General features: G+C 33.8%; 1 protein-coding gene across 1 annotated transcript in view; it reads left to right on the top strand.

The window, feature by feature from the left end:
• LOC145288272 (CD109 antigen-like) overlaps nt 1–14,203 on the top strand; it is a gene marked incomplete at its 5' end in the record, with an annotated part of 117,373 nt that overhangs the window by 32,223 nt on the left and 70,947 nt on the right. Inside the window, 6 exon segments of the mRNA XM_080136312.1 lie at nt 1,271–1,516; nt 2,777–2,959; nt 5,169–5,291; nt 8,983–9,045; nt 11,672–11,863; nt 13,154–13,303. Coding sequence (XP_079992438.1) covers nt 1,271–1,516; nt 2,777–2,959; nt 5,169–5,291; nt 8,983–9,045; nt 11,672–11,863; nt 13,154–13,303 — 957 coding nt within the window.

The following is a 14,203-nucleotide window of genomic DNA, read 5'->3' on the forward strand; positions in this document are numbered from 1 at the left end:
TGATTCCAATCTCTCCCATTCTTTTTTCAAAGTTTTTGGTATCGTTCCTAGCGTTCCTATTATTAGTGGTATTATTATTATTAGCTTACAAGGAGCTTCCACACAGGTCATCAAAGATCTCTCCTTGAACACATCCTGTGGTATTTCCTGGAAGCTGAGGGACAACAAGTCTCCTCAGGTTCCAGTACTTTCCACCTCTTTCGATAACATCAGCAAATAAATTTGTATTATCGCAACAGCTGCTTGTCATTGATTTCTTGTTGGCAGCGGCTATCAGTTTTCACTGGAATTTGAGTGGCAATAAGCCTCCCCAGGGTCCCAGTTCTTTAGCACTTATCTGGCAGAGGCCTGGTCATTTTCTAGGTCTTTTCTTCATCCTTGACTCTACTTGGTTATTTGGTCTCACTCTTTCTTTTATTTTAGGGGAAAGGCAGCAATGGGAGGATGGGGGTAGGGTTGGGTTAGAGAACTGATAGATATGCGGTTTCAGTGTTCTTAGTTTCTTGTAGTGTTTCATATTTTGCCTCTGCAGCAGTTTGTCTGGCCCGCACTTGTTGCTCCTGTCTGTTAGTTTCCACATTCAAGGATTTTCCTTAATATTTCAGCTGTTTTCATTATTGGTGTTCGTTGTATTTTTCCAGTCATTCCTTTGATTATAATTTCTCCCATTCTGCTTGTTCCTTCTTTATTTAGTCCAGTCATTACGTTTTGAAAACGAGCAAATACAATGTTTGAAGATTAAGCTGCTTCAAAAAGATAAAATTCGTAAAAAGTGGCTTTAAAAAGGCAAATCTTGCAACCCTGGAGAAGAATATGAGTGACCTCCTTTTGGCCTTCACCGCAGAAAAATGTCAAAAAAGCGTTACATAAAAAGGGAACAAAAAAAAAAAGAGAGCAAAATAAAAGAACATTGTCTGCTAAGAGGTGCTAGACTGAAGGAGTAAATTAAAAATTGTCGCTTATAATATGATTTTATTATTTGTATTGAACTATGTAGCACAATATTACTTTCTGAGTATTTATTAGTATTTATTAATTTATCTCATTTCGGTCAGTTTTATATTTAATATACAATGAATATTATTTTCATAGAAATGTTAATAAACATGTATTTTTTATCAAAAAAAAAACTCATCTTTGCACTGTCTATAAAAATATCAGCTTTATAGGAACATATTCGTTTATTAAATGCATTTCTCAATCCGTGGAATTCCCACGGGTCATGCTAGTTATTATTACTGTTATTATTGTTGTTGTTGTATTTTTTTAGATCGAAGGAACGAATCACATCGAATTCAAAATGAACGACTTCATCAAAACAAATATGGTGAAGGTGTCCCGTTATCAAAGTTTTTGTACGCCAAGGAAAATTATTTTCAAGGCGATGGTGACCGAAGCATTGACCGGAAAGAAAATGTACTCAGAACCTTTTACGGTGGAAATTGTCAACTCGCCTATTAAACTGGAAATTGATACACCGATCATCTACAAAAGTGGCCTCCCATCACAGGTCCATGTAAGTAGAATCCGAAATTGATTGATATTTATCTATATTTGAGACCAAGCAATATATATATATATATATGTATATATATATATATGTGTGTGTGTGTGTGTGTGTGTGTGTGTGTGTGTGTGTGTGTGTGTGTGTGTGTGTATATATATGTGTGTGTGTGTGCGTATATATTTGTGTGTGTATGTATATATTTGTATACATATTTGTATGTATATATATATATATATATAAATAATTGTTATATGTATTTGTATGTATATATATACATATATATATGTATATGTATATGTATATGTATGTGTATATATGTATAAATTTATCTACGCATATATGTATATATTTGTATATTTAGTGGCGTCCAAAAGTTAAGGAACGGTCGATAATGGTAGTTAAATAAAAAAAAAAAAATTTAATTTTTGATTTTGAATACATATTAGTTTTTTTACATATAAACAAATTTAATTAAATTTATGCTGTCCAAAAGTTAAGGAACGGGGAAAATTATTAATGAAATAACAAAGAATCCTTTCAGTATTTAGTGAAAAGCTCCTTGTTTTCAATCACACTATAGCATGTTTTGCTACAAGACAGAACTAATCGTTCACATGGTATAGGGGAGATTATTATACCAGTATTTTTTTATATACATTTCCATAAATCATCAAGAGTTTTTTTTTTTTCTGTGATCTTATCACCAATAATTTTCAAAACATTTTCAATTGGATTAAGGTCGGGGCTCTGTGCTGGCCAATCCATAACGCAAGTATTGAATCTATTTAGCTCTTCTAAAACTATTTTTGCTTTATGGCACTGTGCGTTGTCTTGCATAAAGATATCAGAATCAAAAAGATTAGGAACCACATGTTCTCTAATCAATTCTCTGTACATTCGAGCATTAACTTTTCCATGAATCTTCACAAGGTGCCAGTTCCTTTTGAAGGTATCATGCCCAATACACATTATACTACCCCCTTCAAATTTTACTGTACTTTTAACGCACTTAGGGGACAGTCTTTCTCCATTTTTTTTTCTTCTGACATGTGTCTTTTGTCTGATCCGAAAAGATTGAATTTAGATTCATCACTAAAATGAATCTTTCCCCATTTTTTTCTTCCCAAAACAAATGTTTTTCGGCGAATGGATCATTTTAGATGGTGGTATCGGTAGAGGGTAAATTATTTTAAAGTGGAATTACAGCGTGTTGTCACATATTTGTACGCCATATTGTTTTTTGACTTATTTCGAAACGTCTTCTTGCAGATGTCTGTCAGCCGTCTTGACGATAAACCACTGACCGAAGAGGATCGCAAATTCCCGGTGTCTGTCATGATAAAATATGGTAATGGTTACACACATAGAGATGAATACGATATTCCTCAAAATGGAAGCATTAAGTTTAAGCTGTTACTTCCAGATTACAAAGAAGGGCCCGTTACTATCGAAGTAAGTTTTTTCTTTTTCTTCTCTTTTTTTCTTCTTCTTTCTTTTATTCCTCTTACCACTAAGTAACTTTCTTCTCTACTTCTTTCTTTTTGTCAGAATGCATTTTCCGGGATGACTATGGGTGATCCCCCAGGAGGCATTATAGAGGTAAAATTGCCCCAAAGCGTTCGTCCGTTCGTTTGTTCGCACTTTTCTCAATAACCACGCCTTGGATTAAAAAAAAATTTGCACAGACATTAGTCATGGTGAAAATAAAGTTTTGCCTGAACGGATGTTCCGGGATAATTCTGGTTGCCCCCTTAGGGGGGGGGGCATTATAGGGGTAAAATTGCACCCAAATCATTCACTAGTGGAGGGGTACACGCCACGCTTGTTTTTTTTTTTTTTGTTTTTTTTTTTTGCTTTTGCAGCCATCTTTCTTTTCTTTTTTAGTTTCTTTTTCTCCGACAATTACGTAATCCCTAGCCTTAACCCCAACATTCGAAATTATACAACATAATAGAATATTAAGTCATTCAGTCCATAAAGAAAGGTTTTTACGGAAAATTCAGCAGCAATTTATGTCCCCCTCCCCCAGAAGTTTTATATTTCCTTAATTGTATCACATGGACTAAACAATTAGCCAATCCCATTGAGATGTTTTAAAATCACCTAATGCGTTTCATTACTGGACATCGCCTGATCGCAAAAACAAAATATCCACCCTCGATCAAACTACTTCCCTACCCCTTCTATTCGATAAAACCAAAAGTAAAACGATTAAATATTTTGGCCATGTCAAATAATCAACCACTGACCTATCAAAATTTTGCTTTGAGGGTATATTAGAAGGCAAAAGAGGTAGAGGAAAGCCAAGGAGGAGGTGGAGAGAAAATGTTTTTGATTGGACATTTCTCAACAGTTGGGCGTCCATCAACCAACTTGCCTTGAATCAGAAGGAATGGCGAAAAATAAGTCACGTGGGTTCGCTAATCGAACCAAACACAAGATGCGACTCATGAATGAATTATTAGAATAAATAATTTAAATATGAATTCATCTGTTTGAAAAAATAATAGTTTAATATTTTTATGTAATGATCGAGATAGTAATCTTAGTGCATTCGATATGTCAAAAAATCAATCGCTCAAAACATTTATAAATTACAATTGACATATAAAAAGCACTTTGTGCGTGTGTCCCTGTGTGAGTTCGTTCCCTATAGACTAAATATTACTCAAATGTATTTTATGTGTCTGGGAGTGTTCTTAGATAGATTTTGTATCAGAATGTTTCCAGTAAATTGATAATCGATAAAACCTGATTAAAGGAGGAACAGTCCGCTTTAGACCAAAGTTAACACTCTTTTACAGCCTAACATCACCCTTGCATTTGAAAAGCTTTATCACTGCACAAGTAGAAGGTCCAAGCGATTGAAATCAGCAGTAGGCTCTTTAATAAGACAGGGACGCCTTCGAAATAAATATTTCTGTTTAAAGAACAATAAACCATGATACTTGACTTTTGTATTTTAAACTTTAATTCAAGCTATTATATAAACATAATTTTATAAAATCAACAGTATGTTCTCTACAGTGCAATGTAAACGACAATGTGTTTTGGAATTTAATTATTGTTAATAGAATCAACAAATATATAAAGATACCCGATACATACTAGAAAATCTACGCGACGTTGCCCAAACCTCTTTTTGCTATAACGTCATATATGACGTTGACATATATCACATCATCTACTATGGCGTATACTGAACAGATATTAGATCATCTACTATGGCGTATACTGAACATATATCACATCATCTACTATGGCGTATACTGAACATATATCACATCATCTACTATGGCGTATACTGAACATATATCACATCATCTACTATGGCATATACTGAACATATATCACATCATCTACTATGGCGTATACTGAACAGATATCAGATATATCTGATATGACATCGTATATGACGCGTACTGTGAACAGACAAAAACAGAAATACGGCTTTATTATAATAAATGTGCGGCATATATGAGTACGTCATATATGATGACGTCATCTGCGTATATTGCACATACATAATATATATCTGCTATGACATCATATATGACGTATAGTGTGAACAAACAGACAAGCAAACAGACAGGAATATCCCTTTATTAGAATTGATATAAAAAGATTACTTATAAAATATTGTTTTTTTCTTTCCCCTCAGGCCAAATACACGGGACATCGTGGATCGGTTAAGTACGAAACCACAGACACCGCATATCCAAGATTTTTCATGAATAATCACCATGATAATGTGGAAGCAACTTTACTTCAGGAACGCGTCATTGTAAGTTCTTTTTTTATCACAAATTATTTTGCAAAACAATATCGTTATTTTTCATTACTGACAAGTATTGGTCATCATCTTTTGATAAAAACAACAATAGCAAAACGATTTCTATACTTTATTTCACAATTATTTGTAACAGATTCATGAAATTGGAAGGAAATTGATATTTTGTTTGTATATCTAACCTTAATGTGCATTATTATGAAAAATGAATTCATAATTTTGTATTATTTGAATTTCGAATTATTATTTGAATTTCGAATTATTATTTGAATTTCGAATTATTATTTGAATTTCGAATTATTATTTGAATTTCGAATTTTGAAATAGAACTTTGACTTTAATCACAACGCAGAAACTCAAAGTAACATAAAAAATTTCTAAATCTCAAAACAGATTCAGACATCGACCCCCCCTTAATAAATACCAGAAGGCAATTTATGTTCACATCCCCATACACTAAACCAGAATTCAACAACCTCCAAGGTTATCTACCATGCAATAAACCTCCATATTCGATCTGAAAATATATAGTGAAAAACCCGCTATCACTCTACCCAACTCAGATGTCACCAAGAATCATCAGTCGTACCTGTTGCAATGACAACGCCATCTATTACATTTACTGCACATATTGCTGTGAGGTCTTTTATGTTGGTGAGACAGGCACTCCGTTCTGCTTGAAAGTCAGCAACTACAAAACGTGATCAGGCATAATAAAATCTACTCACCAAGGCACGACATTATACATTACCAAACCACACATTATAAATTACCAAACCACACATTATGCATTACCAAACTACACATTATACATTACCAAACCACACATTATACATTACCAAACCACACATTATACATTACCAAACCACACATTATACATTATCAAACCACACAATATACATTACCAAACCACACATTATACATTACCAAACCACACATTATACATTACCAAACCACACATTATACATTACCAAACCACACATTATACATTACCAAACTACACATTATACATTACAAAACCACACATTATACATTACCAAACACAATATACATTACCAAACAACACATTATACATTACCAAACAACACATTATACATTACCAAACCACACATTATACATTACCAAACTACACATTATACATTACCAAACCACACATTATACATTACCAAACCACACATTATACATTACCAAACAACACATTATACATTACCAAACTACAGATTATACATTACCAAACCACACATTATACATTACCAAACCACACAATATACATTACCAAACCACACATTATACATTACCAAACAACACATTATACATTACCAAACCACACATTATACATTACCAAACCACACATTATACATTACCAAACAACACAATATACATTACCAAACAACACATTATACATTACCAAACTACACATTATACATTACCAAACCACACATTATACATTACCAAACCACACAATATACATTACCAAACCACACATTATACATTACCAAACAACACAATATACATTACCAAACCACACATTATACATTACCAAACTACACATTATACATTACCAAACTACACATCATACATTACCAAACTACACGTTATACATTACCAAACTACACGTTATACATTACCAAACTACACGTTATACATTACCAAACAACACAATATACATTACCAAACTACACATTATACATTACCAAACAACACAATATACATTACCAAACTACACATACATTACCAAGCCATACAATATACATTACCAAACAACACAATATACATTACCCAACTACACATTATACATTACCAAACAACACAATATACATTACCCAACTACACATTATACATTACCAAACTACACGTTATACATTATCAAAGAACACAATATACATTACCAAACCACACATTATACATTACCAAACAACACATTATACATTACCAAAGTACACATTATACATTACCAAACCACACAATATACATTACCAAACTACACATTATACATTACCAAACCACACATTATACATTACCAAACTACACATTATACATTACCAAACTACACATTATACATTATCAAACAACACAATATACATTACCAAACCACACATTATACATTATCAAACTACACAATATACATTATCAAACTACGCATTATACATTACCAAACCACACGTTTTACATTACCAAACCACACATCATACATTACCAAACCACACATTATACATTACCAAACCACACGTTATACATTACCAAACAACACGTTATACATTACCAAACCACACATTATACATTACCAAACCACTCATTATACATTACCAAACCACACATTATACATTACCAAACCACACATTATACATTATCAAACCACACAATATACATTACCAAACCACACATTATACATTACCAAACAACACAATATACATTACCAAACAACACAATATACATTACCAAACAACTCAATATACATTACCAAACCATACAATATACATTACTAAACCTCACGACATACAACATAAAATGCATAATGTTACACACAAGCTTCCATTCCACACACGAGAGCGAAAAGAATAAAATAAAATTGACCTACAAATAAAATACTCAGATCAGGAACTTAAACACAGGTATCAGTTTTCAGCCCCTATAAATTCTTTTCATCTCCACCACCAATAAACACTCATTTGAAATATAGAGACACACAGTTCACAAAACCAAATCAAATAAAACAATAAAACTAACCCACTTCTCAAAAAAAAAAATACAGCACACACACACACACACACACACACACACACACACACACACATATATATATATATATATATATATATATATATATATATATATATATATATATATATATATATATATATATAACTAAACTAGTTATATAAATTGTGCATCAAAGTCAACTGGTTACAAGAGAGTTCTGGTGGTTATCACACGTATTTGGTCATTTGGTCACGAAAGAAAATCCCTTGATCGGACTTTAAGTTATTAGGTTTAAAAAAGATAGACGAAGATGAACCCGGGTAATTCTGAATGGATCGTTCTGTGCTGGTAACGTTGTCGATGTTATAAAAAGTTTGCTTAACGGGCCGATATCCTTGCCAAACGACCGAGAAAAAAACAAACTGCAAAACAAGTAGAAGTGCCTCTTGCAGTCAGCAGCGATATATGTAACAAGAAACGACACAAACCGTTGGCTGTTAAAATGGATATATTTCAAAAGAATGTCAAAATCAAAATCAGTCACTGACACAATCAACAGAAAGAAAAATTATCAATAAAAAGGAAGAGAAAAGAACAAAATTTTCAGTCAACAAGCTTAGCGACAGCTGGCATTAATTTCCCGCTTTTTTTTTCACACCCTTTCCTCTCTTTTTACTTTGTTTTTTTGTAGACGCATTCAGTTTTATTTTACTGTTCTTTTTTTTTTAATGACGGACTTAATTTTCTTCTCATTTAATCTTTCCTTGAGTTTTTATCGGCGAAATTGACGCATCTAATCTTTATAATGTTGTTATTTTTTTCAATGTCGATGTATATCTTTGTTATTTCGAGGTAATTTTGAGTTGCTACTTTTCTAGAGAGTTTTCGCGCAACTCCTGATATCTTGAAGGTTCTTAATTCGTTCGTTCGTTCAGCAGAATTTTATTTTAAAAATTTTTTAATTACTATCATTTCTTCTTTTAAGCTCGGTGATGACATCAAAGTGTTTATGAATAGCACGGCACCAATTTCATGGGCTTTGATTACGGTAAGAACTGTTTCAAATACTCTTTGTCTTGTTAAATAGATCTATGGTAATCGTTTATGGACATGCAAAAACAATATCGTTTTCTCACATATGTTACTTTTATATTGATTTCTGAATTAATTCATTGATATATATAGCCATATTATATATCATTTTGAAGCGCGATTTTCGCTCTGTCGAACTGTGTTATTCGTTACTGTTCTCAATCTCTTCATTCATTTTTGCAGTCTGTTTGACAGCATAGACAAAATTAAAATCCGCATGATTTTCTTGTTCCAGATCAAACTAGGCTGAAAAGCTGCCGAGGCAGTTTGTGATACCAATGATGCGTTTAGCCCAAGAACCACCAATGAACGCGTGACATAACGGTAGTTCTAGAAATTTTGCAATGATGACGAGAGCCTCGAAGATAAAGACGATTGCGGCCGGTCGACTGCGGTGATAACAAACATTTAAAAGCCTTAATTGAATCCGATCCTCGCAAAACCACATGAGAAGTTGTTGTTGAGCTTAAGGTCGACCACTCAACAGTCGTTCTCTATTTGAAGCAAATAGGGAAGTCAAAATGTTTGATAAATGGGTGCCTCATTAATTGAACGATAATCAAAAAATATCGTCGTTTTGAGGTGTCTTCTACGCTCTTTCTGCGCAACAAAAACGACCCATTTTTTGAGCAGATTGTGACGTCTGATGAGAAGTGGATCCCCCAAGACAACCGGCGACATCCGACATAGTAGTTGGATATCGGAGAAGCTCCACAACACTTCTCGAAGCCGAAATTGCACTAAAAAAAGGTTATGATGACTGTTTAGATTCTTCGGATTTCTATGCTAATAAGATAAATAAACTTGTTTCTCGTTGGTAAAAAATGTGTCGATTCGAATGGTTCTTATTTCGATTAATAAAGTTTATTATGAAAGGAGTTACGATTTTTTGAAGTTGAACGTCAAAAAAACAGCATTATTTTTGCATCAACCTTATATTATGAAACATATTACACAAGGACAGCATTCAGGGGCGACTGGACACTCCAGAATCATCTTGTGTGAGTCAAATCTTCTACAGGAAAAACCATGACTAAGAACTGTGTGCATGAGATTCTACATAAATATATAAAGCTATACAAAAGTGAGACGTGTCGCCCATTAAAAGTAAAGTTAGAACATCAAAATTACCTGGAAATATTAAAAAGTTGGGTATAACTGACCACATATGAAAGGAAAAGGGAAACCATTTACCATTATGAGACGAGGTAATCATTATAGACAGAGAACGGTTGATAGTAAGACGGTCTGAACAAACAATTCAGATACTGGGCGACGATCTAGTATAGAATTAAAGACAACATGAGAAACATTAATTAGAATATATATATATATATATATATATATATATATATATATATATATATATATATATATATATTGTGTACAGAAAGTTGTTAGTTGAGACAGGTCATTGGTACCGTCGGTTTCAAGCCCGATAATAAGGCCCGTTTAAGGTATCCTTATCAAGCTCTCTTCAGCCAATATTCGTCCTTTATATATATATATATATATATATATATATATATATATATATATATATATATAGCTTAGTGCTTTAGAGGAAAAGAGTGAGAAAATAGAATCACTACCCATCCACGCTATACCCCCACTTTAACCCTAAAATATACACTCCATACATTTAAGACTATGATAAAGATCCTATACACCTTTTTACATCATACTATATATAATATGCTCCTCCTTTGTTTAGAATTCGATAAATCCCCCCCCCAACATCATCTATAACTTTATTTGATCTATTTCGTTCCTAATGAATCCAACGCTAGACGCCGCATCCCCACTATGTTACCTAGCATCTTCTCTACTCTTCTGATGAAAAGAATTAGGCTTCAAAATGCCTTGGCATAAAGAGTCCCTCCTATCCCCCAACTAATTGTCTGTATTCCCTTATTGAATTAATGAACCAATCTATATTCACCAATATATAGTTTTTGTGACTTCATTTCCCATTCCTATTGTTCTCACACACACACACACACACACACACACACACACACACACACACACACACACACACATACATATATATATATATATATATATATATATATATATATATATATATATAGTAATAATATGTAGTAATGAATAATGGTGTATTATGACGAGTAGTAAGATCGTAGAAACAAAATAGGATTGATGTTCCCAAAATTCATACTAGTTGTACGTGGATAAAGTACTTGATTAAATTTAATTTGAAAGCTACTCCTCTGGAGGTTGAATGTTCAATTCTCAGCGTAGTCACACTCAAAATACAATTGTGAAATTGTTAGAATTCTTCCTATTCATGGCTGACTGAACGAGAGCATGATACCTCTGTGGATTTAATAAAGTGTTCCGTTTCAAATTCCATGCAGATTCTCGAGTACAACAGAAAGATTCCCTAGTTCAACAAGATACACTTAAAGAGAAGGTCGGAGATTACATCGACCGAAACGCTGTGAAAATAATACTGAAGATGAGAACAGTAGTCCGAAGAATCCAACTAATTGAATGCTTGATTCATTTCTCACCCATAAGAATCTCAGTAATATTTCAATTATCTTGTTCATTTTCAGATCATTTCCAACAAGAAAATGCTGAGTAACGAACTAAGGAATATGGAAGACAAGACACATTTTGTCTTGGAAATTCCAACTTCGGAAATTATGATTCCTGAAGCCAGCGTCATCATCAGTTGCCTAACATCGAATGGTAAATTTATGGTTGATGCCAGTATAGCTAAAATCACCATCGCCTTCAAGAATGATGTAAGTACCTTCCATTTAATTTGCTTTGAAGTAATTTCGGTGTATGCCAATGCCCTCTCTTAACTTGCTGCCATTTGACTCTTTTCTTGGACGTTGTGATGAAGAAACTGGAAAATCTGCTGTCAATAGTAATGTTTCTTCAGAATCATTCATTTCGAATCAATCAGATGATTATTGTTGGCATTCTATCTAGAAAGATACCCTGACCACATAAAGGTTGCCAACATCCTTAAGTGATAGTGTGTCTATGGAACGAAATGGATTAAAAAAAATGGTGCACCCTGGGTGTCAGTCTATGTCGTAAACCATTTAACTGCCATCATTTCCCCAATAATGGTGCTTAGCGATGACCGACCTAGGAAAGTGTTGTCGAAAATCCCAGAACCTCTAACTGATTAATCTCAAACACGTGTTAAGTGAGAGACACATTTTGAAATAGATTTTTTGTTTTTGTTGTTGTTGAACATCCTGCATTCATTTTGAATGAAACAGATTATTGTTGGTATTCGTTTTCCCAGTATCTTTCTAGTTAGAATATAAGTTAGGACATCCCATATTTTAGTTAGAATTATTTCTTAGAAAGACATCAGGTACTTACAGAAGTGGTCACATGAAGGTTGCCAACATCCCTAAGTGAAAGTGTTTCTGTTGAACGAAATGAATTCGAACTTGTCACACTCAGGTTGTCCGTGTTGTTAATCGCTTGGTTACCATCACCTCCCAAGCAGAGTGAATAGAAATGTGGTCCACTCATTCTAAATGTTTTTGCAAATATTAAAAGCAAAATTAAAATGGCTTTAGAATAAATATTTTACATTTGTTATTGCAATTTTGAAAATAGTCTCAAATCGATTTTAATGTTTTTGTAGTTTGGGATTTTTTTAGTAATTTTCTAAACATGTACCCGGCAGAGTGGGTTGTTGTTGCACATCATTCATTTCCATTGAATCAAATGATTGTTGTTTGCATCTGTTTCTCTGTACTTAAGAGATCATGTGAAAATTGCTAACATCCTAAGTAAAAGTGGAACGAACTGGATTCGAACTCGGGACACCCAGGTCATCAGTCTGTGTCATTAACCACTTGACCATCACAATATCTTTCCTTGTTGCTGATCTGTTAGGTCTGTATGAGTGTTTCTAGTCACGATCATTTGTTCAACCATGGATGCAGATCTGGAGGAGTAAAGAAATGCAACCAAAAAAAAAAAAAGAAGGAATACTAAAAAAAAAAGAAGGAATTCTAACAATTCTGCTGTTAAGTCAAATATTCCAAAACTCTTTTTTTCAGGTCGTTGGAACTTTCACCGAAAAAGCAGGAAAACCCGGTACCAATGTAGATTTCAAAGTAAAAACGATGCCCGGATCTGCAGTATTTGTGATGGCAGTCGACAAGAATCTTCATCTTCTGGAATCAGCTAAATACATCACAGAAGACATGGTAAAGTTCCATTTCCATTTTTATCTATAAAAAATGCAGTCGCATTATTAAAGCTTATATCTAAGGAGGGCATGGTTCAAAAGATAACAAGAAGTGGGAAAGAAACGCATGATATTAAAATGCTTAATGTCCTTCCATTTGATTATAACAAACGCAATAAGATGCCAGTTCTTCGAACGAGGATGCATCCATATGGTCGTGCAGTGATTAGATTGTTGGAACAGGGTATTGGTAATGCAGAGGTCAAACTTTCGACAAATTGTAAGAAATCGTAAACCGTTTGCATTTACCTTGCCTACACCATACACACCAAGAACCCCTGCCCAAGAGAGATTATAACCACCAACACGAGCATTGAAGTCACCAGTAAGAATGAGTTTATCCTAACAGAGAACTTTTATGATAACATCAAGAACGAGATCATAGAAGTTGTCCTTCTCTTGATTTGAACAATCCAGTGTTGAGGCATAACAGTTAATCCATATCACATTGGTATTGCTCTTTATTTCTAAGGAACGCGTCGTAACACAAATAAAGACGATAATGAATTTGCGGGGCTAGACTTGATGACAAAACCAACTCCAGATTGATGGTGTTCATTTCCACCCTTTCCCAACCAAAAGAAGTCATACCCGCTTTTTTCTTCTCGAAGTTGGGAATTGCCGGCCAAGCAAGTTTCAGGTAGAACAGCAATATGAATGTCGTCTTTCTGTAACGCGAGCGAAACGAGCTGTTTTATGTTCCAGTGCAAAAATATTGTCTTGGAGGGTACAAACATTCCAACACCCTAAATTGAGATTCCTTTTTATATTGTTTCATTGTGTTCCATTTTTCTGACTGCATAGCTGCATAACCAGACAGCTGCAGTGGGCTACCAAGTTTTGTAGTGAGCAAGCAATG

This window comes from Euprymna scolopes, chromosome 2 (assembly GCF_053919585.1).
Source record: "Euprymna scolopes isolate OS-2025 chromosome 2, ASM5391958v1, whole genome shotgun sequence".
In the NCBI taxonomy this organism is placed as follows: domain Eukaryota; kingdom Metazoa; phylum Mollusca; class Cephalopoda; order Sepiida; family Sepiolidae; genus Euprymna; species Euprymna scolopes.